This window comes from Cuculus canorus, chromosome 11, assembly GCF_017976375.1.
Source record: "Cuculus canorus isolate bCucCan1 chromosome 11, bCucCan1.pri, whole genome shotgun sequence".
Taxonomy (NCBI): domain Eukaryota; kingdom Metazoa; phylum Chordata; class Aves; order Cuculiformes; family Cuculidae; genus Cuculus; species Cuculus canorus.
This window is the reverse complement of record NC_071411.1, coordinates 7,120,643-7,138,504: the sequence shown is the minus strand read 5'-3', so window position 1 is coordinate 7,138,504 and position 17,862 is coordinate 7,120,643. Positions and strand designations below refer to the sequence as shown.

Below are 17,862 nucleotides of genomic sequence, written 5' to 3'. Positions count from 1 at the left end.
ACTCAGCCTGACATGGCCAATGCAAAATTCCTCCTCCAATACTCTTTTTGATACCCTTTCCACCCTTCCCTCTTTAGGGAAAACCCTTAAAAGCAACAGCAGAGGTGAGAGGAGAACCAGGCAGTTTGCAGAGACAGGAAGGGCTATGCCCCAGGGAGAACTACACACATGCCTGCTGTGGCTCTGAGCATCCGGAAACCGGAGCTGCAAGGGGAAATCCATGGAAACAAGGTTCCCCACCACCCTCCAGAGCTGGGATTAGGGACCAGCGAAAGAGAGCAGGCAGAGGGCCAGGGCCCCTGTGCTGTAGCCATGCCGGCGTACAACACCAGCACGTGCACTTGCAGTTGGTAAGAGCTTGTTGTGTTGTAATTAGCGATCGTGCATCTTGCACCAGGGCCGATTACTTCTCCTAAATACATTGTGAAACCCACGTCGACATTAATTACTGTGCTGGGTCAGCAGTGAGGGGAAGCTAAGGTCAGCCCCCTCCTTTCTCTAATCAGGAGTGGCCTCGGCAGCCCAGCAAACGAGAAGCCAATTGCTGTGCAATTGCACGTACTAAATTAAACAGACATGGGGAGGATGGGAGAGGAGAGGGAGCTGGATTGGGGAGAAGGGGAAGGATGCCAAGGATGGGTTATGCATGAGGAAATGGAGCCAAGCAAGCAGGCGATGTCGGACAAGGCTGCTAGAAATGAGCGGCCGGTCAGGCATCAAACAAACCCAATTGAATAAAGCAAGTGCTGTAGAAAATGACAGCAGCAATGATATTAATATAAATATTGATATTAATGTCAGAGAGTGCAGTAACCATTTGGCAGCTGGTCCACATTCGCGTCAGCTGCCACGCAGTGAGACACTCTTTGCCGCACCAGGCTGGGCCAGCATCCGAACAAAGCATCTCTCCAGCCCTACGCCTTGGGCATGGGGACTCGGGCAGGGGACTATGCAGGGATACAACCCCAGCGGGAAACACTACAGAGACAGACAGACGGTACCACACCTCCATCTCCTTCAGCACGGGGTGGTCTTCTATCCCTGGGAAGAGAACCCGCATGGCGTAGGTGCGGTAATCCAGAAAGGGGATGCCAGCCCCATCCAGGTCGTTGGTCAGCTCATTAATATCAGTCTGCAGCTCAGCGAAGGCTGGGGTGGGAAAAGCAGAATTAGGCACACATCCCAGTGCCCCATTACACAGCATCGGTCCCCAGCCTCTGCCACACCTCCCACCACCCCATGGATGGGACCTCCTAGATGTGAATTGGCTCAGCCTGTCTCCCTGAAGCAGGATGTGATTGCTGTCTCTGTCTCAAAGACTGAGAAACTGAGTTGCAGAGGGCGGGGATGACTTCCCCAGAATAAATGAAGTAATAGATTTGGGAACATGACTGCTGAGTCCCAGTGCACTCAAATCCCCCCTGCTCAGCACTCACAGCCTCCCAGGGATGGTGGGGGCAGCACAGAACAGCAAGGCTTGAACATAGCCAGAGCTTCTGGGGGAAATCGTTAGTCTAAACCACAAGAATGTCCTCATTTCTTTTTGACCTAAATACTACTCAAGAGACAAGCTTGAGCACACCCACCCTGGCACCTCCCGATCTGAGCAGAGGCAGCCACGACTCCCAGGAGAAGGCGACACAGCAGGAGGGTGAGGAAGGAGGGGGGCAGGGAAAGGGGGGGTCCTGAACCTTTAATTGCACCTACAGGGAAAAGCTGATGGGAAAGGAGTCCTGTAGATGCACCAGGGAATGGGGTTGGGGCGGGGGGGGAACCCTCAGAAAAATCAAATTAACAGCACTTTAAAGGGAGCTGAAAGTCAGGCAGAGGACTGCAGGCTCGTCAGCCTGATGAGAAAAAACAAACCGTCAGCTTGAAAGGCGTGCTATCTTATCTGTAACTAGTGGGACTAGAAAAGAGAAAAGGCAGGGAAGAGATTGTGCCTTTTAATTAAAAGCAGATCCTTTTATCTGCCAGCTGTGGAAGACAAGACACCATTCCCTCCACCAGCTCCCTCCCCTCTTGCTGTCACTAGTGCCATCCACAGGCATGAGTATGGATGGGGATTTGGGGGAGCAAAGGGGTTTATTTCTTTCTTCCCCCTTTTTATTATCTTGTTTTTGGTACCTGCTCCATCCACAGCACCCAGGCTGGCTGTGGCTGAGGCTGGCAGGGTTGGGGCATTGGGAGCCAGCTCAGGGGCATAATAGGCAATTAGGTTTTATCAGCAGGATCATACAAGGAATTCTGTCCAATTTCACAGCATCCGTCTGTCACATAATGAGAGACTGACTGCCCGCTCATAGGCTCGCTACCCTCCTCACTCTCTTTTCTCCCACTCGGAGAAACGGAGGGGAATTTATTAACTGGAAAAATCCCCAAATCCCATCCAAAATGAGTTTGCTTCCGCTGACAAAGCAGCTCTGCCCATTCCCTCTCTGGAAGTCAGCAGGGAAAGGGTGGGAGCATGCTGAGCCTCAGGATGGTACGAGAGCCTCCAAGACCCTTACATTAACAGCACAGAAATCCCTCACCCTCTTTGCACTCCAGAGCCACACGGGACTCCAAATTGTCCATCTGCAGCTGGAGACGTTTCAGGGTCCGGTCAGCATCTCGGGACTTGCGCTTGTAGGCGATGAGGACAATGATGATGATGAGAAGGAGTAGGCCACCCCCGCCACCGATCCCAATGATGGCAGGCAAAGTGAGCAGGCTGTCCGAATAAATCTGCAGCGTCCCTGGGGAGAACTCAAACCCTCCAGCCTTGATCTGCACCGTGTTGGGGGAAAAAACAGACCTGGCATCAGCAGGCATACACTCAGGGCAGACCTCCCCACCATGCCCATTCTGCTGGGAACTGGGGGGTGACTCTCAGCCCGGGGGGAGGAAGGATGTGGAAAACCACAGGGATAGCAGGAGCTGGTCCAGAATGCTGCGTTGCTCTTTAATGGGATGCAGGACTCACGCTGCCAGCACGCGCTCGGAGCAAGGAGAGTTTGATATCTCATTCAGACAACATTACAGTAACAGATGGGATGTGAAGAGAGTTACCCCATGAGTGGGGAGCCTGGGAGGGATCGTGCTGGGTCCCTTTCAACCTGGTGGGGTCCTAGAGCACAAGCACTGCTGTGCTACAACCCCATAAACAAAGAAGCCTTCTTTACAGCATCAGTCAGCACCAGGGGGAAGGTGTGGGAGACCCCCTCCCACCTTGGCACAGGCTGTACTGTCGCACCAGGTGGGGAGTGGAGGTTGTTGGCAGGGCAGCCAGGGCCACCCAGGGCACTGGAACACCCAGCTGAGCATGCCCCGGGGGGACAAAGTATTTAGTCCTACCAAACATGTGATTAGGGAGAGCAATGACCAGGGAGCAGGAAAACAGCTCCTGAGGATGCTCCCGTAGGTGCACCAATTATCTGGTCCTCATCTCAGGACCAACACACAGCAGGGCCAGTGCTGGGATAAAGACTGAACCTCTTCTCTCAGAACATGAGAAGCAAAGGCACCACCATCAGCATTTACCGTGACTTTGTGCTGGCCAGTGAGGTTGGGAGACTCGCAGAGGAGCTGGGTCTCAGAGACGGTCAGCGTGCAGGGAGTGTCTCCGATCAGCACTGTGTAGTTCAGGCGGGAGTTACCAGCAGCTGGTGGGAGCAGGTTTCTGCCCTTTGAAGGAACAACGAATGAGATTGTCAGTTCTTGTGCTTAAAACAACCCAACATAAAGCAAATGTGAGCTCTCAAAGTGCAGGACTTTGCCCCAGGACAGACAAAAAGCCACCTCCACAGAGGAACACATTCTACCCTTCTGCCCTTCGGTGCATGCTGTCTTACCTTGAGAATGAGAGGAGAGCTGGGCTTCAGCTCCAGCATCCCTGTGGGGCTGAGTGGCTCAAAGACAGGGTCCGGGTAGTAGACGAAGTTGGTAGTGTTGATGATCAGCAGGGCCTGGACGTTATCCATGACAAAGCCAATCTCATCTGGGCGGTCACCAACCTCCGGAGGGCTCCGTACAGGATTGTCGATGGAGGGTGCATAGCACACCATGGTGGTATCATTGTAGACAGTGCAATTCTGCAGGAGGCACAGACCGAGGTCAGACCTGGCTCCTGACAGGGAGGTCAGGATTAGATACCCACAGGGATCTCCTGCAAACAGCAGCTCTGGAAATGGGGTTTAGACTTAGAATCTCCTGCCTGTTGTGTTACATCAAGAAGTGCCACATCCTACCCTGGAGCAGAGAGAGACTCCTTTCTGCAATGGATGTGTGAGGAGTGGCAGGTGGGAGCTTGCTGGGGACAGGCTCTTTGTGTCACCATCCTGCAGACGTCCTATAAACCTCTCAGTGCTACACACCCAGATTTCAACCCTCTCCTGGCAGCACACTGGCTAGGGAGATCAGTGCCTATCTTTGAGTGGTAGCCCCTGGACCTCAGCTGTTGCACACCACCACAACTGACAGGCAAGGGATGAGCTTTCTGTCCTGCGTTTCAGAGGGACAGCATCCCTCCTCCTTGAGCTCTGCCCCCAGTCCCAGCCAGCGACACTTACGTTCTCCCTTTCAGAGCTGCAGTACTTGGCCCGGATCCTTGGCTCTTTGATGGTAGCCAGGTTGGTGCCGGTCACAGTCAGAAGTGTCCCACCACTAGAGACGTGGAGACAATGAGTTAGGAAAGGCAGCTTGGCACTGGGTCCCTACTTCTGGGAAGGAAGTGCCCATCTTTACCAGCCAGATGCCCATCTGCCCCAGCCTGGGTGAACCACTATCCCCTGGGAGCACATTATCCCACCCAGATGTCATCATCCCAGCATGCGCCGCTGCCAAATCATCTCAGGTGACCCAGGGACCAACTAGAGACATAAAACCTGCGAACTAACACTAACACTGCACTCTGTGTCCAGGTTTGGGGTCTGAAGGCAGCTCCCAAGCTAAAGGAGACCAGGCGTCCACAAAGGGAAAGCATCCCAAGGAGAAAGAGGTGCTCTGTGCCACCCCCTTCTCCACCACACAGGCAACGGGTGGCAGGGCAGGCTGAGCCCTGCTGGGTTTTCTCCACAGCTTGGTGTTAAAAGCCCCGGAGTCTGGGAGAGCTTGGCCATGCCCCTGGGGATTTTGCTCCTCATCAACACCCTGGGGAAGGTTTCCCTTGGCACTAGCGCTTTAATGGACTCCTTTGCCTCCTCTCCAGCCAATTCAAACCTTTTAGAAAAATATGTAAACATTTCAAAAAATCCCCCGATGGGAAATATTTTAATTTTATTCGCCGCCGCCAAATGTCAAGCTGAAATTAAGCAGATCCAAAGCGCTCTCTGCTCTTGCCCCCCTGCCAGGCTGAGCACTGCAGGCCAGGAGTTAGCAGGGCCTCAGTGCCAAGCCATTGCTCACATTCCTCTTGCCACATTCCTGGAGCACAGCATGGCAGCTATTGCAGCAGCACTGAGATGCATCCATCAGGAGGAGGGAATTCGTGCAGAAAACAGCCCACCATGTGTTCCACAAGCTCCCTGCGGGCACTTCCCACCTCACCTGTTGATGCTCCACTCAGGATCGATCTTCTGGATGGTGGGATCCTCTGTGTAGTTGTACTTAACCTCCGGGTTGCTCAGCTCTGCTCGGTTGATGTTGATGAGGATGGGGGAGCCACCAGGGGTGTGCCCAGGTGGGGTCCTGCACCGGATCTCACGGGAGCTTCTCCTGGAGCAGAAACACATAACCCATAAGAGCCCATGCAGGAGAGAGGCAAGGGGGGCCAGGGGCAGACGATGCTGCCTCTAAGTCCCCTGCCCCTCTTCCCTTCTGAAACTGAAACTGCAGGGGATGGGGATGGGGGGGAAGGGGGTGTGGTGAAGACAGAAAGGAGGTAAAAAGGAAAAAAAAAACCCGAGATATTAAACAAAAGGCAGTTGAAAAAGGCTGAGCAGCTCCTGAACGTTCCCATTGCGCGGCTGCTGCAAACAGCAGCGATTAGGGCTGATAACCAGTAATTACCGCAGGAAAATATTTAAAGAGCCGCTCCATTATCATCCCTAATCTAAAAATTATCCACTTCATGCCTCAGGGCTTTGTGCTTTTAGAGAAAAATCCCCGTTCTTCAGGCTCTTCCTGCAGCCTCTGACACACAGTGGTTTCAGGGGGAGACACCTCCGGTCACCCACAGGGTCTGGCTCCTGGGCTCCCTCCCGGCTCCCCAGCACGAGTTCCCAGATGCTGCTCTGTTTAGGGGTCCCACTGCCTTTGGAGTTGCCCCTCACCATGAAAAAGTGCAGGGTCTTCCCCCAATGGTTACAGAGACGTTGCTGCCAGCGTTGAGGTGGCTCCCTTCAATGGCAATCCAGGTGCCGCCGGAGAGAGGGCCCCGAGCTGGGACCACGCGGGAGAAAGTGGGTGTCTGTCAAAGGAGAAGAGCATCCCTGGTGTCAGACAGGCTGGGGACTGAAACCCACACCCCCGAGCAGGTGACAGGGCTACAGAGGAGAGGGACACATGGGACAACAGCAAGGCACAGCGGGAGGCAGAGCAGTGGCAGCCTTGGAGAAATTCAACCAGCATGACCCAACATCTGCTCAGAGAATCTTTGCCTGTCCTTCACCCGGTGAAATGACAGCTGATTTTTCAACTCACCTGGAAAACCACCCAAAACCACCACAGTATCCCCTTCCTCCCACAGTGCCAGACCCGTCTCTCGACATGGGGCTTACCACGAAGGTGAAGTTCTTGGGGGATGTGGTTCGGTAATTGGGTGAGCAGTCGCGGATGCAAACTTCAACTCGTGCTTCATGGATCTTGCTTGAGCTGGCATCTCCGATTTCACACACGATCCTAAGGGATATGGGGAAGGAGCCCTCAGTGCCTCGGCAATGAGATGCTCCCAGTGCCATAGTGGGGGTGGACCAGCTTCAGGAAGGGACAGAGGTGACACCAACCAGAGGTCCCAGATGCCAACAGGTTCATGAGAAACCAAAGCGGTGGCTGTTGGCACTGCCAGTCCTGGGTGGAGCTTCCCTAAAGCCTTTAGCTTCCTCTCAGAGCGATCACAAGCAGGTACTTAACGCCCAGTCAGCTCCACGTCTTCCGCAACCACTGGCAGCGTTTGAAAACCAGCACCCCTCTCCCAACCCACCAAGGCGATCTGGGGAATGCCCATCCCTCGCCAGACACTTACTGCTCAGCACTGATGTACTCGCTCTCGATGGGGATGCACATCACTTTGCCAACTCGAACACCCCAACGAACATCGTCAAACTTCAGGCCCAGGTTCTCGCCGGTGATCGTCAGACGGGTCCCTCCCTGCCTGGGCCCAGTCTCAGGGAAAAGCTAGGAGAGAGCATGGCCATGGTCAAGGGAGCAGAGCCACGAGGCCACCTTGCTCAGGCAGGCTACAGCCTGGGCAGCCGTACGTGTGCTACTCCTCCATGAGCAGTGAGGAGCAGATGGGTGATGATAAACGCCAGAGTGACTGCAAGGAGCCCACAGAGTGGGAAAGACCTCCTGAGTGACAGCCGCATCCACAAACCCCCTAGGAACAAGCCAGGAGCTGCCAGATGTGGCTGAGCAGAGGGCTGGGATTTTGATGCCCTGCTTCAGACAGAGCTGCCTCACAGGTGACAAGGACACAGATGGGAAGGAGACAGGTCAGCATCAGCCACGGCTCCAGCTGAGCCAGTGCAGAAGCACGTGGATCTGCCTGGCCTTTGGCCAGGTCCCATATACACAGGGATAAGGTCTCCACATCCAAGATGTCATCAAAGAGGAAAGCATCTCCACCAGGACCCGGCGCATGGCCGGCAGAGGGAAAGGGTTTTTCTCCACCAGCAAATGCTGTGCCAGGGCCAGCTGGGAAGGGGACCTCACCCCAGTGCCACGCCTCATTTACCAGGATGATGCCCAATAAAGCAGGCAGATGTGGCCTGACAGACAGCGGTGGGATGAGAGATGAACAGAGGCACAGGCCCATCACTGCCTGCAGCCAGGCAATTACAGGCAGTTTCACAGCAGCACTTGCTGGCCTCAGGGCCCAGCGCCCACCTGCAGCATGAACTGGGACGAATGGCGAGGCTCTGCGCCCTGGCTGGGACTGCAGATAGGGACGAGGCTGCTTCACCAGTGACACTGAGATGGAGCAGAACAAAAGGCAGCCACAGGCAGCAGGCAAGGGAGAGAGTAACCAAGGCTGAGTCAGATTAGGAGGAAGGTGTGTCCTGACACAGGAAAAGGGGTGGTTTTGTTGCAGGTGATGCCCTCCTCTTCTCCTACTCCAGCAGTGCTGGCAGAGGTCCCTCTAGGACCAGGAGGCATCTCTGCCAGCGTTAAGCCTACTGCCTGGACAGGCTCATGCTAAGGACATGCTCACACTGCAACCAAGCACGTGCAAGCTCTTTGCATTCTTGGCAAATCTAGGCAGCTGCAACCCTGGGGTCCGAGCCAGCTGGAGCCTCCTCCTCCTCCTCCCATAGGGTTAGTCCTGGATGCCACCCCCGCAAGCAAAGAAAGGCAGACAAGCAGACAGTGGGAAACATGCAGCAGTTGGACATTGTCCACATCCCCAGCCCTGATGGACCGCACAGAGCAGGGGGCCGTTTCTGCAGAGCCACACTTCAGCGATTGCTTCTCTGGAGTTAACCACCATCCTCTGGATTCACACAAGGTTGATTCCCTTCAGTGCGCTCAAACAGGGGCAGCCGGAGCCCCTGCATGCAGGACATGTTCCGGGGCAGCGGCAGAGCTGAGATCGGTGCCTGCGGTCCCAGCTCCTGCTGAGGCAGCCACAAATCACAATATACAGGGCAACAAAACCCTCCAGGGCTGTGGAGAACTGTTGTTCGCCTAAACCCAGCTCAACCCCTGCCCGAGTCTGGGACTGGGGCTCATTATGGCAGCTGCAGCCAGCATTAGGATGGGTCTGCCCCCTAAATCAAGCTCTGCTGGGGCAGCTGGCAAGAAGCAGCTGTTTGTTTGGTGTTTCTAAACGAGTGTTAAAAGCTGCTCCGGCACATTAGATTCCTCCTCCTCCTCCAGAGCAAAGCCAACAAGGGCCACGCGTTCAGGGAGAATCGAACCCAGGAATGAAACAACATCATTGGCCGCCCAGTACAGGAAGGTCACAGCTAAACAAGGCATGTGGGAGGAGGGAGCTGGCGAGGAGAATGGGGGCTGCCCCAAGCTTCTCTTTCTTCCTTCCAATTCGAAACTCTCAGCTCCAACACTGCTCTTCTGCTAATTGGTTTCACAGGCTTCTCTTACATCAACAAGCAAATGGCTTGTGGGCATAAGAAGCGGGCTCGCTCCCGGGTCCTGCAGCTGCAGCAGGGCCAGCCAGTGCTGAGGCCGAGATTGCCCCTTCCCAGGGAGAGAGATATAGCTCTGCGGGTCACAGCCAGCACCAGGCAGGATCCTGCAGAGGTTTGGATGGGGACTTGTCCCTACCACTAAGCGATGGGCAGGTGATTCTTCACTCACGGTTATCTCCCAGCCCGGCCCCACCACCCGTGAAGATGCCTGCACCTGGCTGACTGGAGGCTCCAGGTCCTCCCAAACTCACTGCAGGAGATTCCTCTTTTCTCCCACCACCCCACACTGCCCTCTCTGCACCAAGGTGCGCTCTGGACCATTTCCAAGCTTGTCCTCAGCCCAGAGTGTGGGACAAGAATTGTGGGAAGCAGCAGGCAACAGGCAGGCTACTGGAGGAGCAACACACTAACAGCTACGCGCATCGACACTGACTGCCAGTTCCCAGGGCATAAATGCAGAGCAGCACCGAGGTCAAGCCCATCTGCTAACAGATCCATTTTCACCGCACCAGCAATTACTGTAAAATTGTACAATGACTCAGGGCAGGAGAGCTGCTACCAAGGCTGGACACCATCAGCCACTGGGAGCTGCTGTGTGCAGTGTGTGTGTGGATGCCTGCAGCTCTGCCACTTGAGCACAAGAGGATAAGGCACAGCCTACAGTGAGGCCACCCTGCGCTACCTCCAGTGTGACCCAGCCACCATGACCTCTGCCCTCAGCACCCCTACAAGTCCAACTTTGGGAAGCTCAGCCCAAACATTGTGTGAAGCCATAGGGGAGGGGAATCCCTGCCTCCCCACAGGAGGGATGCAGGCTCTGGGGCTTGACACAAGTCCCGCAGGGAATGGATCTCTTCTCCTGCCAGCACTCCACTAAGCAACCCTGCAGGCAGCACTTCTCACAGGCAGGGCTCTCTGCGAGCAGGGACACGGCCAGGGGAGAGGACACCTCTCTCTCCCCATGTGGCTGTCACCCTGCACTCTGCAGCACTGCTATCCTCTGAGAGGAAGGCAGCGCTGGGGAAGGCATGACTCTCATTTCCAGCTTTCATCAGATAAGACGCTGAAAGCCAAAGAGATCAGATCCTGTGCTAAGAATCCAGTAATTAACACCAGCGAGAGCCAGCCAGCTGCAGGTAAACAGAAGGTATCCAGCCGAAATACCCACCGGTCCCTCCTCGTGGGCTTGGAGCCTGGCCCGACAGGCATGTGAACATTAATATACGCAGTCTTATTAAATGAAGGTCATAAAAGCTGTCAGGGAAGGAGGATGATGAACTACCGGCGTGCATGGCAACAAGAGGAGGAGCAATCTAGAGCCACGGCTTTACCAGGATCCTTCAGCCATATCCAGGAATGGTGGGAAACTCAGAGACAGGCCAGAAAGCCCAGTGCATGGGAGTGGTGGAGAGAGGGTTTTAGCCTTGGAAATTAAAGTGGTGACAAGTGATGCTCAGCCCTAAACATCAAGTAGATTTGGCTGCTGTGAGGAGCCACTGGACAGACCCATCCTCCATCCTCATCCCCAAATTCCAACTTAGTCCCCCAGCACGGGGCACCATCACCCATCCGTCCCCGTGTACCTTGGTGATCTTGGGTTCAGTGCAGCGGCTGTTTCCACTGCTGGCATGCATCCAGCTGCTCTCGTAGGCCAGGCAGTGCTGCCGCAGCGAGCAGCGCCTCTCCAACACGCACCAGCCGCACTCGAAGCGTGGGTCGGCCTTGAGGCACAAACCACAGCTCTCCCGCAGGGCTGAACACTTGTACAGGTGGGCTGCAACAGCAAGAGGAGCAAGGGGGTCAGTGTGCCCCCTCAGACTATGGGGACGGGGCTTTTGGGAGAAGGGCACCCACTCTCGCCCCCAATACTGCACACATGCCACCAGCAAAATCCCATGGGCAGGAGGCACCAGCACCCTGGACTCAAATGCCAACGCAGGGCTTTGGGCTCTCTCCCAAAGCTGACAAAAAAAGCCTCTTGTTTAGAAACCCATCTGAATGATGCGGCCAGATCATTACTCCCACCCCAAGGCACCTTGCAAACTGTGGTCAGAGCCAGGGAAAGGCTTGACTTGATCCCAGGAGGGACACCAGGCTGTTTTCCTACCCCTGTCCCATCCCTCACTCATCCCTCACTCACCTTGGATGTTCTGGGGGTTGTCAATGACGAAGTTCCCATTCCAGACCACAGACAAGTTGACTGGCAGGTCGCTGATGTCATTCCCTTCATAGAAATACTGCAGGAGGGGACAGAAGGAGGCAGAGCTCACTAATCGGTGAGGTGAAACACCCCAGTGAGGGGCATGGAAAGGCGTACAACCCAGTCATGTGGATGTCTGCCATCAACCCAGAGGAGAGGGATGAGGGTCTCGTTCAGACTCACTAGCCAGAACAGACAGATCGAACAGCCACTGATCAAAGCATCAGATACAGCACATGCAAACCAGTATGCTGGACTGCCAAAAAAAGACAAAAGCAAAAAAGAGGATTTCTAAATAGACCCAAAACCCATTAATCCAAAGGCCTGAAGTTGTTGCTGCTGGGAGAGGCAGAAACAGATGGTGTCTCTGCAGCGCAGCACATGCATACCTCTCCCCATCAGGCACCCAAGCCTTCCTGTGTGTCATCCCTGCTCAAGGGATGCTCAGTTAGATGTCTGAGATCACACTTGTCACTAGTGAAGCTCAAGGAGAACAGGCTGGGCACATGGCAGGAGTGGATTTGGTAGAGCTGCCCCTGACACCCAGTGGGAGGATGTCCCCTGTGGTGCTTTTGAGCCCCATCATCCACAAAGCCGTGTCCATGCAGTCATGGGTGGGACAGAGCCAGGAGCCAGCCTGGTGCCATTCCAGCCCTCAGGAAGGTCTTAGGAGAGCATTCCTCTCCATGACACCTTCACACCATACCACACTCCCAGACTCCAACTCCCAGCCCTATGGTGTGCTCTGCCATCAACTGCTTCAGGACCAGCATCACCACCATGATCCCCCAAGCTCCCATGCAGGGAGGTGACACCACTGGATCCTGGCCCCCAGCTCCAGGGAACCTCAAACTCAGGCCGCAGCACCTGCTGCTGTACAGAAGTACCCACGTCCATTGTTCCTTCCAGCCTGGCCAGTGTCTCCTCTCCACCCAAACCACTCTTCCCTGCCTCGACATCCAAGCCCCGGCCCCGGCAGCCCCATCAATATTCCCTGCACAGCTCCTGCACGCAGGCAGAGAGGTTTAATCGATACGGAGGCAGGAAGGCAGTCGGAACCATCCCTGACAGCTAATGACCTCCTTCGGCAAGAGATTCCCCGCTCCTCGCCCGAGAAAATGACAGGCGTGTCAGGAGAGATTAAATGAATGATTCATGGGTTGCTGGAGTTTGTTAGGGAGCAGCGGATGCGCCGGCAGTGGCTCACCCGGCTGCGGGCTGAACACATCCCTGCCACCACCTCCAGCCAGCCTGAGCATCACCTTTTGCAGCCCTGCTGCTGTACCTGGAGTAGGTGGCCTCAGCACCTCCTCCCACACCGCCTCAGCTGCTGCCCCACAGCACATTTGTCCTCACCAGCAACAGGGATCACTCTAAGTGGGTCTGCTCTGCTCAACCTCCTCCACAGGAGGCAGGAACATGGACCACGAAGGACAGCAGTGTGCCCAGGTGGCTGTGGGAAGCAAGAGATGCTTGGGTCCTTCTTGCCTCACCATCAAAGTTGGCCCCTTGCATGCTCAGTCTCTCACATCGTCTCTCCCAGTATCACCAGACACAGTCCAGCATCAGACAGAGCCCCAAAATGGAGCACATGCCCAATATGAGACATGGCTATGGTGTCATGCGGAAGGAAAGGCACCCCTCACTCGACATTTCAACCTAGGGCCACTCCACCCAAACGCAGGGAAGGAAGGCCGCCTCTGATCAAGCATACACAGCAGCTATAAGACATGAGACATTCAACTGCAAAGTCAACTCTTTCTTGTACACCCAACAGCTCCACCACCATCTCCTCACTCCAGGAAGAGCCTGGTTCACCTCCCACACAGCCTCTCAGACACAACATCTCTCATGGTGTTTGCCCAGAGGACCTTCAGCCACATCTCCACCACATACCATCTATAATCAGAGCCTCTCAGCAGCATCTCCACCACCAGGTCTGGGAAGATGGAGCCAGAATCAGGCTGGAAGTCCATATAAGCTCAGCTTCCTCTGTCCTGCGCTCACACAAGGACATATCCTACAGGATGAGGAGCCAGCTAGATCCACATCAGTGAGTGGAGACCATCTCCTGGCAGCAAGAGGGTGCGTGTGCTGGGAAGGGCGGCGGCAGCAGCGCCAGAGCAGAATTTAGCTGTGACGAGCCACGTGGCAGCGTAAGTGAAATTGGCATTTTCAATTTGTACTCTGACATGTCTCATTTGGGGCCCTGGCATCTTGGGAAGGCATCCAGCCTGCAGCTGTCCAAAACACTTATTTGCATCTCTGCCCCGGCTGCTTTTGGAAATTAGTTCTTCTGGAAGGTGGGTTAGAGGAAGAAGAATAGGGGGAGAGGGAGAGAGAGCATTAACTCCTCATGTACCAGTCCCAAGACAGCAACAGGGCACAAGAGATGGTGCCCCTCTAGGAAAGGACACTGTGTTGAGGATGCTGAATTTGCAACAGCGTGGAGCTGGAGTGGATGGCGGTGAGCAGCGGAGCAGCCGTGAGCGCAGGACTGTGCTGAGGGAAGCAGCAGGCAGGAACAAGAGTTATGGCCCTAGCTGGTGTTCCCATTGTGGGATCACCAAGGGAACATGGATATCAACGAAAAGTGTGTCTTCAGCATCTGCATTTCCACCGCCAGCATCTCACCTGCCCTGCAGAGATGGGCAGCAGATCCACAGCTTGGATGCTGCTACTGGTCCCCGTAGGGTGCTGGAGCTGGAGCAGCAGCTTGGTTGCATGCAGGCAGGAGCTACAGCCGCAGGAGCTCAGCCTTCTGGGATGCCAAGATCCACCCCCTCTTATTTCCAAAGCATCTCTTACTTTGAAGGACACTTTCAAAAGGCCTCCCTGCAGCTGCTTTTGCCATAACATGGGAAGGAAGGTGCTCTCTCTACCCTCAGAGCCCAGCCACGGGGGCAGCGGCAGCCCGGATGCAGTGGCTGAGCAAAACAACAGCCCTGTTCCAGCCCTGAAAGCCCCACAACCGTGATGGATCAAGCCAGCAGGGTGCACTTACAAGTCTCTCCATCCCATAGGATCCAGGCAAGAGCCCACGGGCAGCCAGCAAGTCCCATCATGCCAGCTCCTCCCTGCTTCTATCTAACACAGTGCTAAACATCCATTAAACATTTAACTGTTATTAACTTCCCAGTTAATCAATGGCTGGGGCTGGCAGCGGTCTGGGGTGAGCCATGGGAGGGGAGGCCAGGGCAGGTGTGAGCAGGGGGGATGCTCCTGCCCAGGCAGTCCTGCTACCAACCCACCGTGCGCTCTACAGAGGCACCCAGGACCCACCTGGCTGTGCTGAACGATGATGTGGTACAGCAGCTGCCGCGAGGCTGAGTTATGGGAAAAGGACGTTTGCTCTGGGAAAAAAAAAATGACGGACACAGCCCCGAGAGCAAACCAACGGTGCCCAAAAAAAGAAGCATCGTCACACAGCATGGTCCACAGAAGGGGATGGGAGAAAAGATATCATCAGGTGAGTCAGCAACAGAGAAGTGAACTGCTTGGCTCCTTACCTAACCCAGCCAGCCTTTCCATCCCTCTCTGGAAGACTCCACAAGGCCAGGGTGGAAGGACTGGCAGAGGATGGGCCAGCCCCACAAACCTGGATACAGCTATTCCCAGCATGGTCTCCTTCTGTAGGGACATAGTTCAGACAAGAGAACTCCTTGCTAAGCATTTCTTGAGGGTCTTCACCCAAAATATACCTCAGTTATTTTACATCTTCCCAAATAACAGCCAACACCTCACACCTCCGGTTCTCACACCTACCTCATCCCCACACAGGGCATGCCCACCAGCTGTGGGTGCCACTTCCCCTGATGGTCTCATATTTGGTTTTAGCAAGCCTACTGCTCACTCATCAGCTAGCAGTGATGGGCACTGAGAGTCGCCCAGCTCCCCTTGGGCTGAGGGATTCAGCACTCCGAGAAGCTGCCTTCAGGGAGCTGCACTCCCGTGGGACAGAGCCACAAGCAGCAAAGGGGCACTCAAAATCTGGGGGCACTTCAGGATGCTCCCGCAAGCCCCATGCCAACTAGCCAAGGTACTAGCCCTTCCCACCCAGCCGAGGCAAGATGACCCTTGTCACAGAGCACCCATCAAACTCCAGCCACAATCTGCACAACCCAGCCCCAATGAAGGCAGTGGAGAGGCTGCTCCTCTGCCCTCTTCGAGCAAACCCTCACATCCAAATTTCCCTTGCAATCCCCCTCCCTGCCACATGCACCATCCCCTGGGCTGCATTTCTGGAGGAGCGCTTGGGCTGCAGCTGTGTCCTATTTTTCTGTAGTTGATGACCTCAACTCCTTCCCTGCACTACGGGGACGGCAGTAATGTACATCGCGTCTCGCCAGGGCTCAACTGCAATTCATCATTATTTTATCTGCTGGAATTTAATTGGATCCTATCAAACTCTCCTGATACTCCCTTTTCACTTTAAACACTGCTGCAGGAAAGATAAATGTAGGCACCGCTAGGACGAGAGCACAGCTTCGTTGGCAAATGGTGCTGAGGTTGCAGGCTCCAATCCTGTTTCCCTCTCCGTAGCTGGTTAATTAGAGATACATACACCAGAGGTGTGCGGTGCTCAGAACAGGGCGTGTGTGTATGATTTATTTTACTCTATAAATACATACTAGGCCTAGTAAAATGCCGTCATCCACACAACAGCACAACTTGACAGTAACGCTTGGCCTCTGATTCTGAATCTCCTTTTGCTCTCTTCATATAAATCTCCTCCTTTCCTCCCCCATCACACACAAGTTTCCTCGCCTGGATTCCTCCTGCCTAAAATCTGGCAGGGTGTAAGTGAGAACCCGAGACCCTAGGAATATGTCAGAGCAACACTCGGGCTCCGCCGCAATAAGAAAACACCCAGAAAACTTGAATCTACCAGGTCTTGCCTGTCTTCCCAGCATCCACACTTGGGGCTGAGCATCCCAGCATCCACACTGGGTACCACTCGTGTGCCCACCTTGCCAGCCTGGCTTGATGTGCACCCACATCACATTGTCATGGGAATAAGCCACTCCTGGGTGACCAACCTGACCCGAGACTGGCCAGAGGGAAATGAACTCCAGAGCTACTACCAAATCAGGTGAGCAGTGTGGGCGCCCTGTGACAGGGGCATCAGTGAGGAAGGAGCCAAAAGAAAATTAGGGAGGTAAAACAGCTGCTCCTCCCTACACAGTACTTTGGTTAAACGGAAAGGGAAACAATTGAGGCATGAAGATTAATTTAAAGTGCTGAGACAACAAACTCAAATGCTCGTGGAAAGAAGATCAGGAGTTCTTCCTATTTTCACATTTAAAGTGATAGAGCAGCTCTGGGGCTATTTCAGACTTAAGAGGAATATTCTGGAGAGAAAAAGCCAAATCCCTAGCAGCGTCAAATACCTGTAACCATTTTGCCAAGGGCAAGACTAAATCAATAAAGGCCAAGCAGTAGTGCAAATTCAGGACTGCGGTACTTTCCAAAGGCAAAATTGTTTATTTTTTGCAGCAATTATAAAGATCAGCTCCATTAGGGATGGCAGATTGGAAAGAACAGGCAAAGGCAGGGATGTTTGGAAAAAGAAACTCAGCGGCAATACCTGCACACAATGAGACAAGTGATCATTTCTCTATCCTCTACTGCAAGAAACAAGCCTGGAAATGTCTGCCTCCAGAAGATTAACAGTCAATCAACAAAAAAAACCAGTTAACTAGTAAAGAATTTAGTTTTCTTTGTTAGGCTTGTCTTTCCCTCTTGCTGCTTTACAATGCATGTGGAAAACCTTTAGCATTACTTTCCTTTCGAAGGGCAGAAAGAGATGAAACTCAGGAGGCAGAAAGGGTTTTTTTCTGCTTGGATTTTGTCCTGGGATGCATGGGCAACACTAGGTCCCATTTCCCTTGATTTTACTGAAGATCTATTGGGTGTCTCAAACTATGTTTATAGCAGACACTCAAACCTTAATGAATGGACTGTTGAATATTTAACCAAGATGTCCTTTCTTCTAAGTGCTAAGCAGTCATTGGAGTTTGACAAGCACTAAAACTAAACAAAAGACAAAAGAGTTTTAAGCTGGCTTGACTTATTATCCCTTCCATTCACCCACAATTCAGAAAAGCATCCCTAATTCCACAGAGTAATTAACCTCTTGTTTAGATCCCATTGAACTCCTGGAAACAAAATGTGCTTAAATGTCTTCCGGAGGAGAGGACATCCATTCCTCACTTGCTGGCTGGGAGTATGTCATCCCTTCCCTATTTCTCCACTCACCAGCGGCCCCCACAGCAGGCAAGATCCAAAATCCTAATCCAAAGGACGAATTGCAATGGAAAACAGCAGTAGGTCATAGGTGGGTGACTGTGTGGGAGCCTGAAGTGTTATCAACCA

General features: G+C 53.9%; 1 protein-coding gene across 2 annotated transcripts in view; it reads right to left on the bottom strand.

The window, feature by feature from the left end:
• PLXNA1 (plexin A1) overlaps window positions 1-17,862 on the bottom strand; it is a 122,429-nt gene that overhangs the window by 29,440 nt on the left and 75,127 nt on the right. For both annotated transcript variants that reach the window (XM_054076375.1, XM_054076374.1), the window contains exons 11-21: window positions 11,428-11,524; window positions 10,871-11,061; window positions 7,163-7,314; window positions 6,699-6,819; window positions 6,252-6,388; window positions 5,527-5,694; window positions 4,551-4,644; window positions 3,834-4,073; window positions 3,523-3,666; window positions 2,535-2,769; window positions 1,007-1,149 (exon numbers count right to left, since the gene is read on the bottom strand). In XM_054076375.1, the coding sequence (XP_053932350.1) occupies window positions 1,007-1,149; window positions 2,535-2,769; window positions 3,523-3,666; window positions 3,834-4,073; window positions 4,551-4,644; window positions 5,527-5,694; window positions 6,252-6,388; window positions 6,699-6,819; window positions 7,163-7,314; window positions 10,871-11,061; window positions 11,428-11,524 (1,722 nt within the window). The remainder of the gene's footprint in view (window positions 1-1,006; window positions 1,150-2,534; window positions 2,770-3,522; window positions 3,667-3,833; window positions 4,074-4,550; window positions 4,645-5,526; window positions 5,695-6,251; window positions 6,389-6,698; window positions 6,820-7,162; window positions 7,315-10,870; window positions 11,062-11,427; window positions 11,525-17,862) is intronic.